This window comes from Typopeltis vanoorti, chromosome 10 (genome assembly GCF_054136105.1).
Source record: "Typopeltis vanoorti isolate ZY-2024b chromosome 10, IOZ_Tvanoo_1.0, whole genome shotgun sequence".
In the NCBI taxonomy this organism is placed as follows: Eukaryota; Metazoa; Arthropoda; class Arachnida; order Uropygi; family Thelyphonidae; genus Typopeltis; species Typopeltis vanoorti.
The window spans coordinates 115,794,277-115,812,051 of NC_143558.1; the positions used below are offsets into that span (position 1 = coordinate 115,794,277).

The following is a 17,775-nucleotide window of genomic DNA, read 5'->3' on the forward strand; positions in this document are numbered from 1 at the left end:
CCAAAACTTAATGTTTTTTGCACGGTTTCTGTTAGAAAGGGCCTGCTTGTTTCATTTAGCAGTTTTTCAAAGTAATTACTCCATACTTCAAGGATATTTTTTTCTCCTGTTTTCATGTCACCTTTATCATCTCCATTCCTTTTACAGCACTCTTTCCTCCATTCCTAAGCTTCTTCAACAACCTCCAGAATATTTTGCCATCTTCTTGATATTTATTTTCTATATACTTGCCAAAGTCCTCCCATGACTTTTGTTTAGCTAGTTTTACACGGTGTTTAGCATTCTTGCATTTGTCTCTGTATTCCTCTAAGAGCACAAGCTGACTTATTTGCCAGGAACTCTTGATATGATTTCTTCTTTTCCTTCACTGCCTCTTTAACTTCCTGTGTCCACCAGAGAGTTCTGATTTTTTTATCCTTGCAGACAACCTCACCACATGCCTCTCGGGCAGAATCAATCTATTTTAATTAGTAGCTTATATTTTAAATAGTATAAAATTTTCATCCTAGTATTATGGACATCTTTAGTATGACTTTCAAATTAAACAACAAGAACAGAAACTGGTACTATACCAGTTATATAACTATATTCAACAGAATGGCATGCATGAACTCTACATAAATGATGTAGAATGCCATTGTCTAATTATATTAAGAATCTAGCAAAATTAATTTTAACAATATTTAAAAAAATAATAAATAAAAATCATTTAATAAAACACAAATAAAATAAGTTAATATATATAATTAAGTTTAAATTAATTCCACAATTTGTGAAGAACTATTTCCCATAAGAGGGATAATTTAAGTTCATTTCTATTTAGATTCAGTCAGTGTAGCAAGGCCTCACAACTCAAATGTTCTAAGAGATTATTATTTTTATGAAGAACTTTAATTTTTTTTTTCCAAAGAACTCATTGTCTGGATTGGCCAAAATACAATAATCCACATTGCCAAGGAATTTGATTTACTCCAGGGTGGTCTAAAGGCAGATGTTTATCTTTAGTTGAGCTCAGAAAAGCAGATATCTTGTTAATCGGATAGGACACCTGTAGGCCAATGGCTGCTCTAAGTAACTGGGCTGTACCTTCTGATACGCCTTTAACATAGAGAATGGTGACAAGATAGACCATGTCTGCATCACTATTTTGATGGGAGGCAAATAACAAGGAAACTACTTATTATCTTGTCAACATATTATTCTGTAAAACCATTAGTAAGGAAGGTGGACTTGATGTGATTTATTTCTTGGGAGAACAGCAATTCAGTGGAGCAAAGAGAGTATGTTTCATGTATTGAAGTCTTAATGGTGCCAGATTTTTAACAGTTATGTGATAGTATTGAAAGAGGATGTGTGTAAAGTCTGGTATATGGTCTCTTTCTGAATACTGAGAAGTGAAGGCAGCCATCTGGTTGACAAAGTAATAGATCTAAAGAGGCAATCTGATTGTTCTCTTCTAACTCGAGTGAACTGGATCCGGTGATGGAGGTTATTAATCTTATTGACAAACTCTTGGAGGTCTGTACAGGATCCATGCCAAACTGCAAAAACATCATTTAACATATCTGTACCATAAGGATGCTATTCACTATTACTTAAAATTATAATAACGGAATTAACTCACGTAAAATATTATTTATTAGTAGAATTTTTGCCTGAGTATCACAGGCATCTTCAGTACATGTGAAAAGCTAATTAAAACAATAGCTCAACGATTCCAAAGGATGCCACCTAAGTAGTTCATGTAAGATAACTAAACAAGGATCATTAAGTTTCCTAACTTATTAAAAAAAAAAAAAAAAAAAAAAAAAAAAAATATGCATATATATAGATGCAATTAAAAAGTTAGAAAAGATTAGTTGAATTAAAGAGTACTATCTCTCATAGAGGGGATAGACGTGGACCATCGGATCTGTTTAAGTTGGGAGAGTGAAATAAATTTTCACATGTTTCTTTATAAAGCCGTTCCATGAGGAACTGACTTTTGTCTTATTCCACTTAACTCTGTCTAGGGTTGATGGCATGCTCTGCAAGTCCAGACTGTTCTGGTTCAAGGTATTGAATATACGACTTGTGTTCTTCTATCCGAATAAAAGCAGATCTTCCCGTTTGTCCAAAATAAGATAACCTACAAGATCAAGGAATTTGGTAGACACCTGGATGACTTAGATGTGGAAGCTTGTCTTTAGAGAAGTGAGAAAGGTGGCGATTTTTCTGATTGGGCGGAAGGCAACAAAAATATTTAGTGGTTTTAAGACTTCCGCTGTGCATTCACTAATGCCTTGCACATAAGGGATAGGAATGTGTGTTATTTCTTCTGTATTTAAAGAGGAAGATATATATCAAAACTACTTAAAGCACTTTTGATGAAAGAATTCTTATATCCAATAGATAGAAAAGAGGAAATAATATATTGCAATTCTTTCTGTAATAGTTTTTCTAAAGAACAAAAGGTGTGGGCCTGATGAACCAGTGTTTTAATAGTTCCCACCTTTTGACTGGGATGGTGATGAGATTCAGCATGGTTATAATGGCCTGTATGAGTCTCCTTCCTGTAGACTGAGAAATGTAGGCTACCATCTGATTGGCGAAGAATTGAAAGGTCTAAAAAGGCTAACAGTCTGGACTTGCAGACAATGCCATCAACACTAGACATAGAGTTCATTGGAAGAAGACTAGAGTCCTTCAAGGTCGGTTCCTCGTGGAACGGCTTTATAAAGAAACGTGAAACTTTACTTCACTCGCCCAACTTAAACAGATCCAATGGTCCACGTCTATCCCATTGGGAGATAGCACTCTTTAATCCAGCTAATCTTTCCCAACTTTTTAATTGTATCTATATATATATATGTATGGTCTTTTTTTAAATAAGTTAGGAAACTTAATGATCCTTGTTTAGGTATCTTACATGAGCTACTCCGGTGGAGCCCTTTGGAATATTGTTTTAGAAATACACTTTTATTAATACAGACCAGTATTTTACAAATAAACATTTATTAAAACCTACCAGTTTCGCCAGCAAACTGTCTGGCTTTTTCAAGGTATTACGGAAATATGAAAGTAAATGCAAATTAAAAGGAACATCATGTTCCTTTTAATTTGCATTTACTTTCATATCTCCGTAATACCTTGAAAAAGCCAGACAGTTTGCTGGCGAAACTGGTAGGTTTTAATAAATGTTTATTTGTAAAATACTGGTCTGTATTAATAAAAGTGTATTTCTATCTATAAAAACGACCAAAAATGTATACCTTGAATATTGTTTTAATTAGCCTTTTTACATGTACTGAAGATGCCTGTGATACTCGGGCAAAAATTCTACTAATAAATAATATTTTACGAATTAATTCCGTTATTATAATTTAAGTAATATGTCTACTCATGGTATTTCCTTACTGAAACAGCTATTCAGTATATGTTGTTCAAAGCTTTCCATGAGTATTTAACTATTTTGGGTGAAAGAGGACTACCCATTGCTGTGCCCTCAATTTGTTGGTAAAGTTCATTTTGGCATGTCAAGTAGCCAGAATAAATGATAAAGTCAAATAATATCTGCCAGAAAATTTTGCTTCAGGAAGTAAGTGTTTCATCTAAAGGAACATTTGTGTTCCTTAGATCGGCACAGTATCTAGGATGAAAAGGAGATCATCCGGGCAAAGAAGAAGCTCTGATGTCCTTTAATAATAGTTTTTTAATAATGTCTTTTAATAATACTTCAAAAATAGTTCTCCTTTAAAGTGAGAACTATTTTTGACAAATGAAAAGGACTTTCCTGCGAGCTCTGAAAGCAATTCGAAAAGGTGTTTTGCCATTTTTTAACATGGAAAACCAGTGGAGAACATTCATCTTTTCTCATCATCATAATTGTCAAAAAATCTGGCACCATTAATACTTTAGTGCATCAAGCATGCTCTTTCCTCCACTGAATTGCAGCTTTCCAAAGAATTAAATCGCATGTTTTAATTCTTGGGAAAATTTACCGAATCAAAAGTGATACAGACCTGGTACATCATGTCACTATTATGTTAAAGGCATCCCAGAATGTATAACCAAACTATTTAGATCTGTTGGCCTAAAAGTGTCCTTCAATCCTATTAACAAGATATCTACTTTTCTAGGCTCAGCTAAAGGTAAACATCTGCCTTTAGACCACTCTGGAGTATATCAAATTCCTTGCCTGTGTGAGTTATCGCATTTTGGCTAAACGGGTAGATCTGCAACCAGGCATCATGATGAACATTTAGGCTACATTAAGTACCGTGAGCCAGAGTAATTGCTATCACCACAAGACAGAGTTCTTCAGAAGAAAATTAAGGTTTTTCATAAAGGTAATGATCTGTTGGAACATTTATACAAAGAGTTGTGATGCATCGACTAAATCTAAATAGAAATGATGAACTTAAATTTAATTATGTATATTAATTTATTTTATTTATTTAACGAATTTTTAAAAATTTATTTATTTTTAGACCCTGCTAAAATTTCACTAGACCCTTCATTAGACCATGGCACTTCTATATCATGTACTTGCAGTTCACATATGTCATTCTATTCAATATATTGGTTTTTCTGTTCCTGTTGTCTAATTTGAAAGTCAAACTGAAGATGTCTTTGACACTAGTACAAAAAATTTTATATTAATTAAAAATATATACATAACTTAAATATGTTTTAAGTTATTTATTAATATTTAGTCCTGTTGTCCTTTATCTCATCCAGATAGCCTCAAATGTTCATTTGAGGCTATCTGCATTCCAGTTCCCCCGATATACTTCTATTCTTTTTAGCTTCAGTCCCTCTGCTGTCATTAGCAAAATCCGTCATCTCTGAAGACACTATATCCCTTGCATTCTCTTCCTGTGATCATATCATCCCCCGTCAACCACGTCTTACTAATGCCTTTAACTTTTGGACAGTTGTGCCAACCAATGCCAAAAAACTCCTCAGCCTTATTTCAAATACATCTGGAATTAGAATACATAAACTGCAAATAACTCATTCTTCCCACAACCTCCCTTACATCTTGTTACTTAGTCCACTAAAGTTAGCTTGGAGTGCTACTTATCTCATTTTATATCATGTGATCCCATTTTATATCATCTCCCACTTATCTCTACATTGCCTGGATCCTAGTTCACCTTCAAATCCCCTAAACATTCTAGTCTCCCTGACTTTGTCCTTCTGCCTTTTGCTGAACAACACTTTCTCAAGACTCTGGACACCAAATCCATTTAGATGCAACTCATCCACCATATCTTAATCCTTCCTTCCATCAAACTTACTCCACAAGTCCATGAACTTCAACCAAATTTCCTCCTGCACATGTGCATTAACTCATTTGCAATCATAGCTTTCCATCTCAGCTTGCCTCTGTCATACTGTGGCAACAAACTCACAACTTTTACTTTTTCACTTTTCTTTTTTTGTATTCACCAGCAATTTTTCAAGTCTTCTCGCATACCACACTTGTCATCTGCTGAATCATTTGTACCAGCCAAAATAAACATCTTTCACCTTAACTTTCTGCATCCTTACAGCATCACTGACATCCTTAATCATATCTCCAGGAAAACATGATTTTGTTACTCTCCTCGAGGACTCATCGTATCAGTGAATCATCATACGAAATCCGATCCTTATTTTCATGCTTTCTCTCTTTCATGTTCTTTCTTTCCCCTTTTCTTTTGCATCTGTCATTCTATATGCCAAGCATGTCTCCAACCACTCAATCTCACATTTTGTTCTGTGAAGAACTCCATGTAAGTGCACTATCTTTTCCATTACCTTCTGATCATTCTTTTCAGTTTCTGCCATGTTATTTGTACAGTCACCCATACTGCTTGACTAACTATTCAACTTACTGCTATCACTCTTCTTATTCTTTTCACATTTCTTGCATTCACTGATCTAACATTTTAGACAGACACATTGTCCAGTTTCATTCCTTCCAAAAATCTCTCATTCTGGGAATGCCATACATTTTGCGATTACATCAACATGCTACAGTTGATGTAATCGCGCATGTTAAAATCACCTATCATTGTTTTATGCATCAGTGCCATGCTGCACAATGCATTTTACAAGAAAACAAATATTGAACCTTTAAAAATCTGAAAATGAAACATTACCTTACAGATAATCACAAACACTCATAAATATAATGATACTAAAAGAATGACTTAACTGATGATGTAGACTTCCAAGAAAGAACATCTTTCGGCACCAAAAAGCACTACTTGTGCTATTTTCTGTCCTGTCCCAGAAGTAATTGAACTAACTTGTCCAAGTTTAAGGCCTTTATGCATCTTAGACAGGGTAACTTAGATCTTTCCAACAAAAGGGCATCTTCACTACTAACTGAGCTAGGCTCTATAAAAAAAAAAAAGTGACCAGAGTAAGTCTGCAAGAGGAGTTATCAGTTAACTGAGTTACACTCTTCTGGATAGCATTAAGTATTTTAAGGGATGAGAACTTTTAGGGACCTGGAACTCTAATCAACAGCAATTTTTTTTTCCCCTCCTCAGTGCAGCAAACTGATTAGCTTGGTATGTTCAGATAATGGCATCTTTCCCATGAGGCACAAGCATGTGCTAAGGTGGTACCATCATATGTTGGATGTGTGAATTTTGTTCTCCCCATACTGGTGCTTTTGGTACTGTAATGAATTTCATTGAAAAAATAACAGTAAAAGAAAAGTAAGGTGCGTGAACTGTACTCTTGTTTGGAATGTGAAATATTAGCTTCTTAAAATTAATGTAGAATACATACAACATGAAACAAGTATGAATAAACAAAGGAAATTTTGCATTTACGTGAAGTGACAGCAAACTGAAGTTCACACTTTGAAATGGAAGGTTTCTCCTACAGTGTGGCAATGACTGTTATCACTGGAAACCCAAAAGATGTGTTTGTGGCATTTAATTTAAATGCTATTGTAAATTAAAAGACTAATATAGGTATTATTTCTGGGAAGATTCCCATGTTACTCTTCTAAGATAAACTATTATTTTTATTTATATATATTATGACATTCTTGAGGTCATTAGCATTTAATGTAACCTGTTGTCATATAAGTATGAAAATTATAAATGTGGGAAATTATAAACAATGTTACAAAAATTATAACTCGGCTAACTTCAAAGGATGAAACTAAAGTGAAAAGATCAGAATACCATAAAATTCTAATTTACAAATTATTACATAATACCTTCAGGGAATGCTAAGACTCATCGAGGGAAGGCACCTACTCTACAACTCTGGCTCCACCAACCGCAACTACCTTCATCTACACCAGTGCAATCTATCCCCAACCACCACCACTATTTTCACAGACAATCGCAAACATCCATGCCCACAGCGGGATTTGAACCCGCAGCCTTTTGGTTGGAGAGTGGAAAAGTTAACCACTTGGCCAGTCAGGCGGTTATAACTTATTAACTAATATTATTATATTATTAATTTGTTATTAACTTACAATTCATTATATGTATTCTTATAACCTATAACTTATAATTCAATATTATAACTCGGCTAACTCCAAAGGATGAAACTAAAGTGAAAAGATCAGAATACCATAAAATTCTAACATTCAAAATTATAAGTGTTCTATTGTGATTTATGTCTAAAGATTTTCTATAGAGAGAGAGAAACCATAATGCAGGGTGTTTCAAAAAGAATGTCCTGATTTGAAAAATATTAAATATAATTATTATCATAATAATATCATATAATTATTAAATATAATTCTTTGAAATCAGGTTATTCATTTTGAAACGCCCTGTTTTGTGTGGAAACTGAGTATTCATTCTGTGAAGTCTGAATAAATGGCAAACTGTTTTTATAACTTGGACATATGCAATTAATTTATGCCTTATAATGATTGTTTCCAGATTATCTGGAATAAAATTATTTGGGAATGAAAATGCACCTTGCTAAGTATATTTAACAAAATGAACACATAATTCTGAAACTGTTTGTTTCTGAATTACATCAGTTCTGAAATTGATGTAGTTTATATTTATATGAATTAATGTCCCCATGGGGCTTGCGACTTGCAGGCACGGGCATGGCTAACCCGGGGTCCCAGAGCTAAGTATGATCTATTTCAAAGCTTTTGGCCATACTTTTCTCTAACTCTTCCACTTCCTTCTTTTACCCTCATATTAACATTCTTCCTAATGAGGATTCTTTACTTAAAACTTTGTCTGTCACTTTTCTTGCTTACTAACCCCAGGAGGAGGTCCTCCATTCTCCCTGAAGCTATTAGAGTACTCACGGGCTAGGGGTGTTTCCTCCTCTTTCAATTAACCACTAATAGTTATAGTAGTAGGCAGCAGCGCTACTTGTATTAACCTCCTGTAGCATACATATTACAATACTGCGATGTGGAAGGCAAGGGGAAACTACCACATTACATTCCCAAGTAAAAGCAGCAATGGAAGTTAAAAATGAAATCAAGATTGGCGATGGAGCCTTCACTGAAGGAGTCATGCCCAGCAGAAGTAACTGGGCTTCTCAGGTCGACAGCCAACGAAATCCTGGTACTTCTTCAAAAATGAAGACAAGAAATAAGCTGAATATTGGAACGCTAGAACATTCCATGTTCCAATATAATGGAAAATAAGAAATGTGAAAAAAGAAATGGAAAGACTTGAAATAGATATTTTGGGCATTAGTGAGACGAGATTGGAGGGACAGGGTGATTTCTGGAGTGGAGAATTTCGGATAATATATTCAGGACAAAAGAAGGGCGAGTCAGGTGTTGCAGTAATGCTTCATAAAAAAGTTGGAAAGTTAATCACTACAATAATTAACTATAGTGACAGAATCATGGCGATAAGCATTCAAAATGAACCAGTAAACCTAAATATTATAATGGTCTATATTCCAACATCACAACATAGCGATGAAGAAATTTATGAACAAATAGAAGAAATCTGGAGCGACTTTAAAGACAGAGACAATACAATAATAATGGGAGGTAGGAATGCTATAGTGGGAGAAGAGAGCAATGATAATGTTTCAGGAAGATTTGGTCTTGGACGTAGGAATGAAAGAGGAAAGCAATTAATAGAATTTTGTACACAAAAACAGTTAGTTATAGCAAATACACTATTTCAAGTTCCAAAAAGAAGATACACCTGGAAAGCACCTAGGGATTCAAATAGATTATATATTGGTCAAGAAAAGATACAGAAACCAAATAAAATATCCAGGTGCCGACATTAGTAGTGAACATAACCTTGTCTTAATGAAAACAGAACTGAAACATAGGAAATGAATCCAAAGATACAAACCAATAAGATGGAACCTTGAAAAATTAAGGAGTAAAGAAGTAAAGAGAGGATACCAAGAGGCAACTGATCATAACATTCCAGAAAACATAAATAGTCAGAATAATATTGAAAACCCATGGAATATGATTAAAGAGTTAATTACAAATTAATCAAATCAATTATTGAAAATGCAGAAAAAGAAATAAGAAAACATTGGATAACAGATGAAATACTTGACCTTATGAATGAAGAAGAAAATATAAAAATGCTGTTAAAGAAGATGTGGCCAAATACAAATATCTTAAAAATCAAATTACAAGAAAATGTAGACAAGCCAAAAAAGAATACCTGGAAGAACAGTGTAATAACATAGAGGAATTATTTAAAAAATAAAACATAGAGGAAGCCTATAAAGAAATTAACAAACTGACTTTCAAATTTAATAAAACAGCAAAAACAATGCCATCAAAGATGAAAATGGAAAATTACTAATAGAATCTGAGGATATATTAATGGAATGGAAGAATTATCTTGAAAATCTCTATAATGACGACGAACTTGATGTTGATGTCAGCATAGAAAATCAAAATGAAGATAATCTAGGACCCCCAATAAAGTGAGAAGAATTTGATAAAGCACTGTCCGAAATGAGTAAGGGAAAAAGTCCAGGTGTAGACAGTATTCCTATAGAACTGCTACAAAATCTAGGTGATGAGACAAAAACCTTACTCTATCAATTAATAGCCCAAATCTATGATAGAGGAGAAATACCTAAGGAGTTTATGAAATCAACCATAATACCAATACCAAAAAACAATAATGCAAACAAATGCAGCCAATTTAGAACAATAGCTTTAATCCCAGATGTTAGCAAAATTCTGCTAAAAATTATTCAAAATAGAATTTATTCAAAAATATATTGTCTATTGGATGAAGGCCAATTTGGATTCAGAAAGAATAAAGGAACAAGAGAGGCAATACTCTGTTTAAGAACAATAATAGAGAGAAGATTAGACCTTAATCAAAATACTTACATTTGCTTCCTTGATTTAGAGAAAGCGTTTGATAAAGTATACCAGCAAATACTCTTAAATTGTCTAACTAATATTGGCATAGATTTGAGGGATAGGAAAATAATTTATCAAATTTACAAAAATCAAAATGGACGGATTAAAATCAATGATAAAGAGAAAATAATAAATATAAGGAGTGGAGTAAGACAAGGATGTATACTTTCACTGCTTTTATTTAATTTATATATTGAAAAGGCCATTCAGGAAACTAAAGATAAAATAAATAGTGGCATAAAGATAAATGGTGAGCAAGTCGTGTGTAAGATTTGCTGATGACATAGCCCTTCTAGCAGAAACAGAAGAACGTTAAAAACAATGCTAGAATTACTAAATAATAACCTTGAAAAATATAACATGAAAATCAACACAGATAAGACTAAAATTATTGTTACAGGCAAAATCCCTATCAATTACAGAGCATAAGACATCAGCAGGGAACAAATAAAACAAGTGAAAAGCTTTAAATATTTAGGAAGCCTAATAACAGAAGATGGCAGAACAAGAGAAGACATAAGATCAAGAATAAACAACGCAAAAGCCCAATTCTCTAAGATGAAAAGCATTTTAACAGGAAACCTCAACCTACAATTGAAAAAAAAAATTGGTAAAGACATTGATATGGAGCATTGCACTGTATGGATGTGAAACCTGGATTCTAGGCAGAGAAGATGTAAGAAGATTGGAGGCTTTTGAAATGTGGTGCTGGCACCACATGAACAAAATAAAATGGACAGAAAAAAAAATAGAACCAACAAGTCCTGAGAGAGACAAACGAAAAAAGAACTCTAATTAAATCGATTGAAATTAGAAGTGATAGGTGGTTTGGACATATAGTTCGACATGATGGACTTATGAAAAGAATAACTGAAGGCAAAATAGAAGAGAAAAGAAGAAGAGGCAGACTGTGGAAAAGCTTTCTTGACCAAGTCAAAGACAGCACGTGTTTGAGAAGTTACCAGGAGGTTAAGAAGAAAGCCAATGACAGAGCGGAATGGAGGAAATTGCTGCTGAGCTACCAGTCCCAAGACTGATGCAACTGATGATGATGATGAATTAATGCATCAATTAATTTAAATGCTAGTGTCCACATTGTAGTATGTTAAGACATTCAAGTGTATCCTTGGCTTTTCAGGCTATGTTTTTCAATTTGCTTTAAAATTAAATAACATTTTCTAATGATGGTATGCTGTAGGTGTCAGTATGTCAGGTGTGCACAGCTATTATTTTTCTTATTAAATAAGTGTTACTAATTATCAAAAAACTAGTTTTATGATAATTAGTACCACTAATTTAACTGCAGTATTTAACCTCATTACAGAAGACTGATTTTTCACAGGCTTGGCTGTGTGGAATAATTATCTATCATCATTGTTTTGATATGCTTTTTTATTATAACTGTTAGGTTTTTATTGATTTTACTGTCACACTGCTAATTGTTTTTGTAATTAAATATGGACATGTTTTTTGTTTAATACAGTAGTTTATTTAGTTTTGTGTTGTTTGCTCTGTTTGCAGGATCCTTTAAATTCAAACGATGATGTTAGTGATGATGATCCTTCTGAATTGTTTGACACTGATAATGTTATTGTGTGTCAGTATGATAAGGTAAAGTATAGAATTATATGTAGTTATAACATTTAACATACTAGAACATACTGCATTTGTGTTTGTGCTAGTAATCATTTAATGATACCAAGTATTGAACCTGTCATATTCTAAACTGATTCTGAGGAGTAAAATTTTTCAGCGATGAGAAATTTCCTTATATCCATATGTCAGATAGTTGTGTTTGGATGTGTAAGTTGATGACAGCCACATTTCTATTAAAATGTTTGTGCACTCATCTTTCACATAATCCTGACACATGAAAACAGGATTGTGCAAAACATTACAGTTAATTATGTTAGGTTATTTTTAAATTTGGTAGTATCAGTTATAGCAAGATTGTAAGGAAATATGCAGATATCTGCATTATAACCTTCCATGCTAAAAAGTCACATCCTGTGTGGTCTGTCATATCTAGTCATGCACATTTACACTGCACTAAAGCAGAATCATCAAATTTTGATGCAGTCTTCATCCAAGAACATTGATTGAGAACTGATTTGATCAGAATGAAATCGCATCAAATCCATCTATACTTCAGCAGATGAATTAGGAAGTCTTGGGCAGTTTGGGGGGTGGGGGGGGGATGATGGTCAACAAAAGGATCTTTATCTTTCTTCAAAATCTCTTATAGAATAATGTCCATAATGTTAAACTCCAACCCAAAAGCAATTGTAATCTCTGCCTATGCACCTATAGATGAACTCTAAGAAGCTTTTTACTACAATAAAGAGCCAAGAGGCTATTTTTTTCCGGCATTGTAAATTAAGTTAAGGTGATAATAAATCCCTTATTATTTAAAGCTGGATACAAAACTCGGAGATTGAAATCTAAGAGTTTCATGCCAAAGAACTACTATCAGCGAGGCCAAGCGTAAGTCAACACCTGGATAGTACAACACTAGGGCGACTCTGAGCTAGCTCCATCACTATCCTTAATATTTTCTCATAATGTAAAACGTAGCTCCTAGGAGATGTATTACTGTTTTACATTATGAGGAGAGAGGTCACTACCCAGACTGGTTTTGACTTTTATTGAGGTCTCATAACCAGTCTGTGTAGTGACCTCTCTCCTCATAATGTAAAACAGTAATACATCTCCTAGGAGCTGCGTTTTACATTATGAGAAAATATTAAGGATAGTGATGGAGCTTGCTCCGAGTTGCCCTAGTGTTGTACTATCCAGGTGTTGACTTACGCTTGGACTCGCCAATAGTTTGGCATGAAACTCTTAGATGCTGATCTCTGAGTTTTGTATCCAGCTTTAAAATAATGAGGGATTTATTATCCCCTTAACTTAATTTACGCTGCCGGGAAAAAATAGCCTCTTGGCTCTTTATCATAGTAATAATAATATATGGGTACACCGGTCTGGCAATTCATCTATTAAGGGTATATGTAAGTTCAGTTCACCTAAACCTTGGTATTATCCAGGGCTACCTACTCACTGATGAGACCTCAATAAAGGTCGAAACCAGTCTGGGTAGTGACCTCTCCTCATAATGTAAAACAGTAATGCATCTCGTGGGAGCTGCGTTTTACCTTATGAGAAAATATTAAGGATATTGATGGAGCTTGCTCCGAGTTGCCCTAGTGTTGTACTACCCAGGTGTTGACTTATGCTTGGACTCGCCAATAGTTCTTCAGCATGAAACCCTTAGATTTCGATAGGCTTCGTATCCGGCTTTAAAATAATGAGGGATTTATTATCCCCTTAACTTAAGCTTTTTACTGTCAGCTCTCAGATGACCTCTACACTATTCTATTAAAATGAGATCTTATGTTACAGGAATTGTAAAAAATTTATAACTTACTTTTCATGTATCATAGTACAGCAGACAATAATGAACAACCTTCTAACTGAATTCTGCAGCATACACTAACCTTGTCACTTTGCAGAGCAAGTATATATGCAAACTGGAAATAAATGGACTTGGCAGTGGGGAACATCCATTGGAACTAAATCATAAGTAGATTATATTCTTATCAGTAGAAAATGGGCGAGATCAACATAAATTTGAACTTACAATAATGTAGAACTAAATTCTTACCATAGAATACTAAGTGCACATGCAAAATTTTCTCTCAGTGCTTATAAATGTAAAACGGGAATAGAAAATATAGTTGAAAGATTAACTTTTCTTACCACTTCTTTATACTGGGTATCCCACCCAGTATAAAGAAGCATTACAAAAACAACCCAGTGATGATGAGCCATAACAGAATTTACATACAAAGCACAATCCACCTTGAAGTTGCAGCAAAAACTTTGGTAACCATTACTGCTTCTTCATCTCAAAGGCAATAGGTACCACAAACTACTGAAGAACTAAAAAATATAGTGAAGAACTAAAAAATATTACTCAGTAATATAGGAATCAAAGATGTGTGATCTACTTGATATCTAGATGAACTAAACGATCAGATATACATGCCTCTTGAAATGACAAGGAAAACTATATCTTGAGTATCTGTCAGAAATTTAGAACTACAGTAAACTACATATTTAATGGACTAATAGGGGCTATGGGAATGTCCATTAAATCGAAAATCCTTTAATTTGCGAATTTTTTAAAATAAAAATATCTGTAACATTATACTGCAATTTTATCAGTATTAGCGCTAATAACAAAAAAAATTGTTTTACACACAATTTTCATACTTTTGGATAAGTTAATGTTCGATGTTGAGGCGCTTGGTTTAGGTAATCTTGCGTTGAAAAAACTATCAAGTTTTTTTTTTTGAACTTTTTATAATTAACTCCGTAAAAGCAAAAGAAATGATGCATCATTACAAAAATGTGTAATAAAACTGCCAAGAAAGTCCGCCACCTGACAAAATAACCAATTAGAGTGCGATTGGTGTGATCGCGTCCTGATCATTTGGCGAGCATATTTTATGAGCGGTGACTCATTTATGTCGGCTAAATTATTACAGTGTTTTTCCAACATATGATAGCCTATTTGCCAAAATTTGTTAAAAAAATAACAGGAACAAAAAATAACCTGTTAATTTAATTATAAGCAAATCTTGGTTAAAAGCATTTCAAAATTAACATGCTGTTAATTTTTATATGTGACATATGGGCCGGAAATTTTGTCTGTTAAATCGAGGGTTTACTGTACTAGAATAAAAAGAAAACTAAAAATCAAAGGTTAAAATTGGCAAGATACTTGAACAAAAATGAAGAACTCTTTAGTATTAAAGACCTACTTCATGCTTTGCCAAAAAAGTAATAATCCAAAAAGAACTGCCAATTAGGTGTTTTTTTTTTTAAAAAAAAGTTACTTATACTAACTACTGAAAAGCTATTTAAACCTGCAATATTCTACACAGGCTTAGAGAAGTAAGATAAACTTAAATCTTTGAGATATTAAAATTGGTGAGTGGTCTTGTAATTTAGCACTTGTGTGAAATTAGCAATTTATATCTGTTTCGTTGTGTTTTTTCATCAAAAGATTAGAGTATTATAGCATATTAGTGTAGATTTTCGTGTTTTTAAAGTATTAGTATACTTATAATATTGGTGGCAAAGACTGCATTGTCTATTTGCATTTCTGGGATATTATTCAGTGCAATTGCATCAAGAAGGAAGTTGAAACTGGAGAGAGAATATGTATTAAGTGTTTTAAAAGTGAGTGTCTGTTAGGCGATGAGAACGCAACAAATACCAATGATAAGATGGGAAATTATGTTAATAATATTGAACACGTGACTGGAAATAGACGAGAACGAAATGGATATCAATAAAGAAATAGTGCACTTAAATATTATCCTTCATAGGACAAAGCATGAAATTGAAAAACTGCAGAAGCGGCAAGAGTTAAGCAATGCTGAAAAAAGAAAGAAGCAGGTGATCTGAAAGAATAATAAAGACCAACCAAACAAGCAAGAAAAACAAGTAAGGAGAAAATTATGTATGGAGACTCAATAATTAGTTGAGTACTCCATGAAAGTATTTCAAGATCGTGCTTCTCCGGCGCAAAAAAAGGTAAGTCGAAGGAAATGATCGTCTTGGTTGGTACCAATGATTTGAGAGGCAAGAAGTATTCTATGAGGGAGGATGTAAAGAAGTTGTTAAAAGAGGCAAAACTGAAGATCGAGGAGGTGAAGATTTTAAGTCTCCTACCACACTATGATAGAAGCGTGGTAGATGTGCAAAAGAAATGATGTAGAATTTGTGGATCTGTAGTCTCTGTTTGAAGAAGGAATTGTACATTGCAGATGGATTAAATCTGAATGGTTTTAGTGTTAGATGTCTGGAGAGAGAGAGAGCTTTGTTTACCGAGCATGCCGATGTGCAAATTCAAGGAAACTTATGCAATTAGGGTGGAAGCAGGTGAGTTTGTGTGAAGGCAACCATGAAGCGAGTGAGTGTGAGAATCACCAAGTGAAGAATCTAGTCTCTCAAGCAAAAATACTGAATAGTGTTTATCTTCTTCTTATTATTATTGTGCTATCTTCTATCGAAGGTCAGCGACCATCTTGGCGAACAAACTGCGGTCTTGTGCTAATCTGAGCAGTTGTGCACTGCTCTTTCCTGTCCACGTCTTGATGTTGTCAAACCATGATATTCTTTTTCTTCCTCCAGTTCCTTTGCCATCAATTCTTCCTACCAAAATAGTTTGTAGAAGCTGGTATTTGCTGTTTCTCATGATGTGGCCAAGATATGTTTTTCGTTTCTTGATTATTTGTACAAGATGTTTAGCTTTGCCAATGGATTTTAAGACCTCTTCATTGGTAATTTTTTCTGTCCATGATATCTTTAGCATTCTTCTGTATAGCCACATCTCAAAGGCTTCGATTTTCTTGATGGTTGTCGCCTTCAATGTCCATGTTTCAACTCCATAGAGCAGAATCAGAAAGTAAAAGTGAATAAAGGGATGTTGCTGTTTTTATATGCAAATACCAAAGTATCAGAAATAAGAGGGACTAGTTTTTGGCATTGATTAGTGCAACTTGCCAGAAGTGATAGGCATTAGTGAGACTTGGCTAACAGCAGATGATGTAGTTACAGGGATTAAATGTGAAGGGTTTAGTATTTTCAGGGAAGATAGAGAAGATATGATGGGGGTGGGTACTGTTGATGACAGGCAGATGAATTGCAACTAAAAAGAATAGGAGACAGGCAGGAGGGTGGCTGTTCATTTGAAGCAATCTGGTGTGAGATTAATACCAGTAAAACAAAATATACAGTTGGTTGTTGCTATAGGCCAGGGAAATCCACAGATTGTTGATTACTGTTGTTTTCATGTGGGTTTGGTTTTTTTTTTTCATAGAAAAATTTTCTGGAATTATTTACTGTAAAGTATTTCTGGATTTTTTTTCAATATGTTTACAAAAAAAAAAAAAAAAAAAAAAATTATTTTCTGTTGTCTTATTATTTTATTGGCTTCCTTGCTGCTTTCTTTATATCTTAGAGTGGCATGAACATCAGCTGGGTTTTAAGCCAAGTGCTTTCTATCTTTTTTCTTTATTGCCCATTCACATTCTTCACTCAACCATTTTTTATGCTATATTTTACTTTGAATTCCAGTTGAGTTTTCTGTTACTACTTTTATGCTATCCTTGATGTGATTCCAGATGTTTTCAGATATTTTCATTCTCCTTTGGCTGTATGTTTTTCAATTTCTGTTTTAATTCATTTTAATTCACACTCATTATTTTCTACTCTCTTCTGTTATATCTAGTTAAATATTGTATCTCAGCTGATTTGTATGTGCTGAAAAATATTTACTGTTTATTTTAATCTAAAGTATGGCACCAACTACAAAATGGTCACTATTGCACTCAGCTTCTCCGAAGATCTGGATCTTCTGAATG

The 17,775-nt window shown here is 33.8% G+C and overlaps 1 protein-coding gene across 1 annotated transcript in view; it reads left to right on the forward strand.

Moving 5' to 3' along the window:
• The window catches only part of LOC150102723 (transcription initiation factor IIA subunit 1-like), a 204,589-nt gene that overhangs the window by 174,197 nt on the left and 12,617 nt on the right, over positions 1 to 17,775 (forward strand). The window contains exon 9 of the mRNA XM_090399213.1: positions 11,864 to 11,953. Coding sequence (XP_090255339.1) covers positions 11,864 to 11,953 — 90 coding nt within the window. The remainder of the gene's footprint in view (positions 1 to 11,863; positions 11,954 to 17,775) is intronic.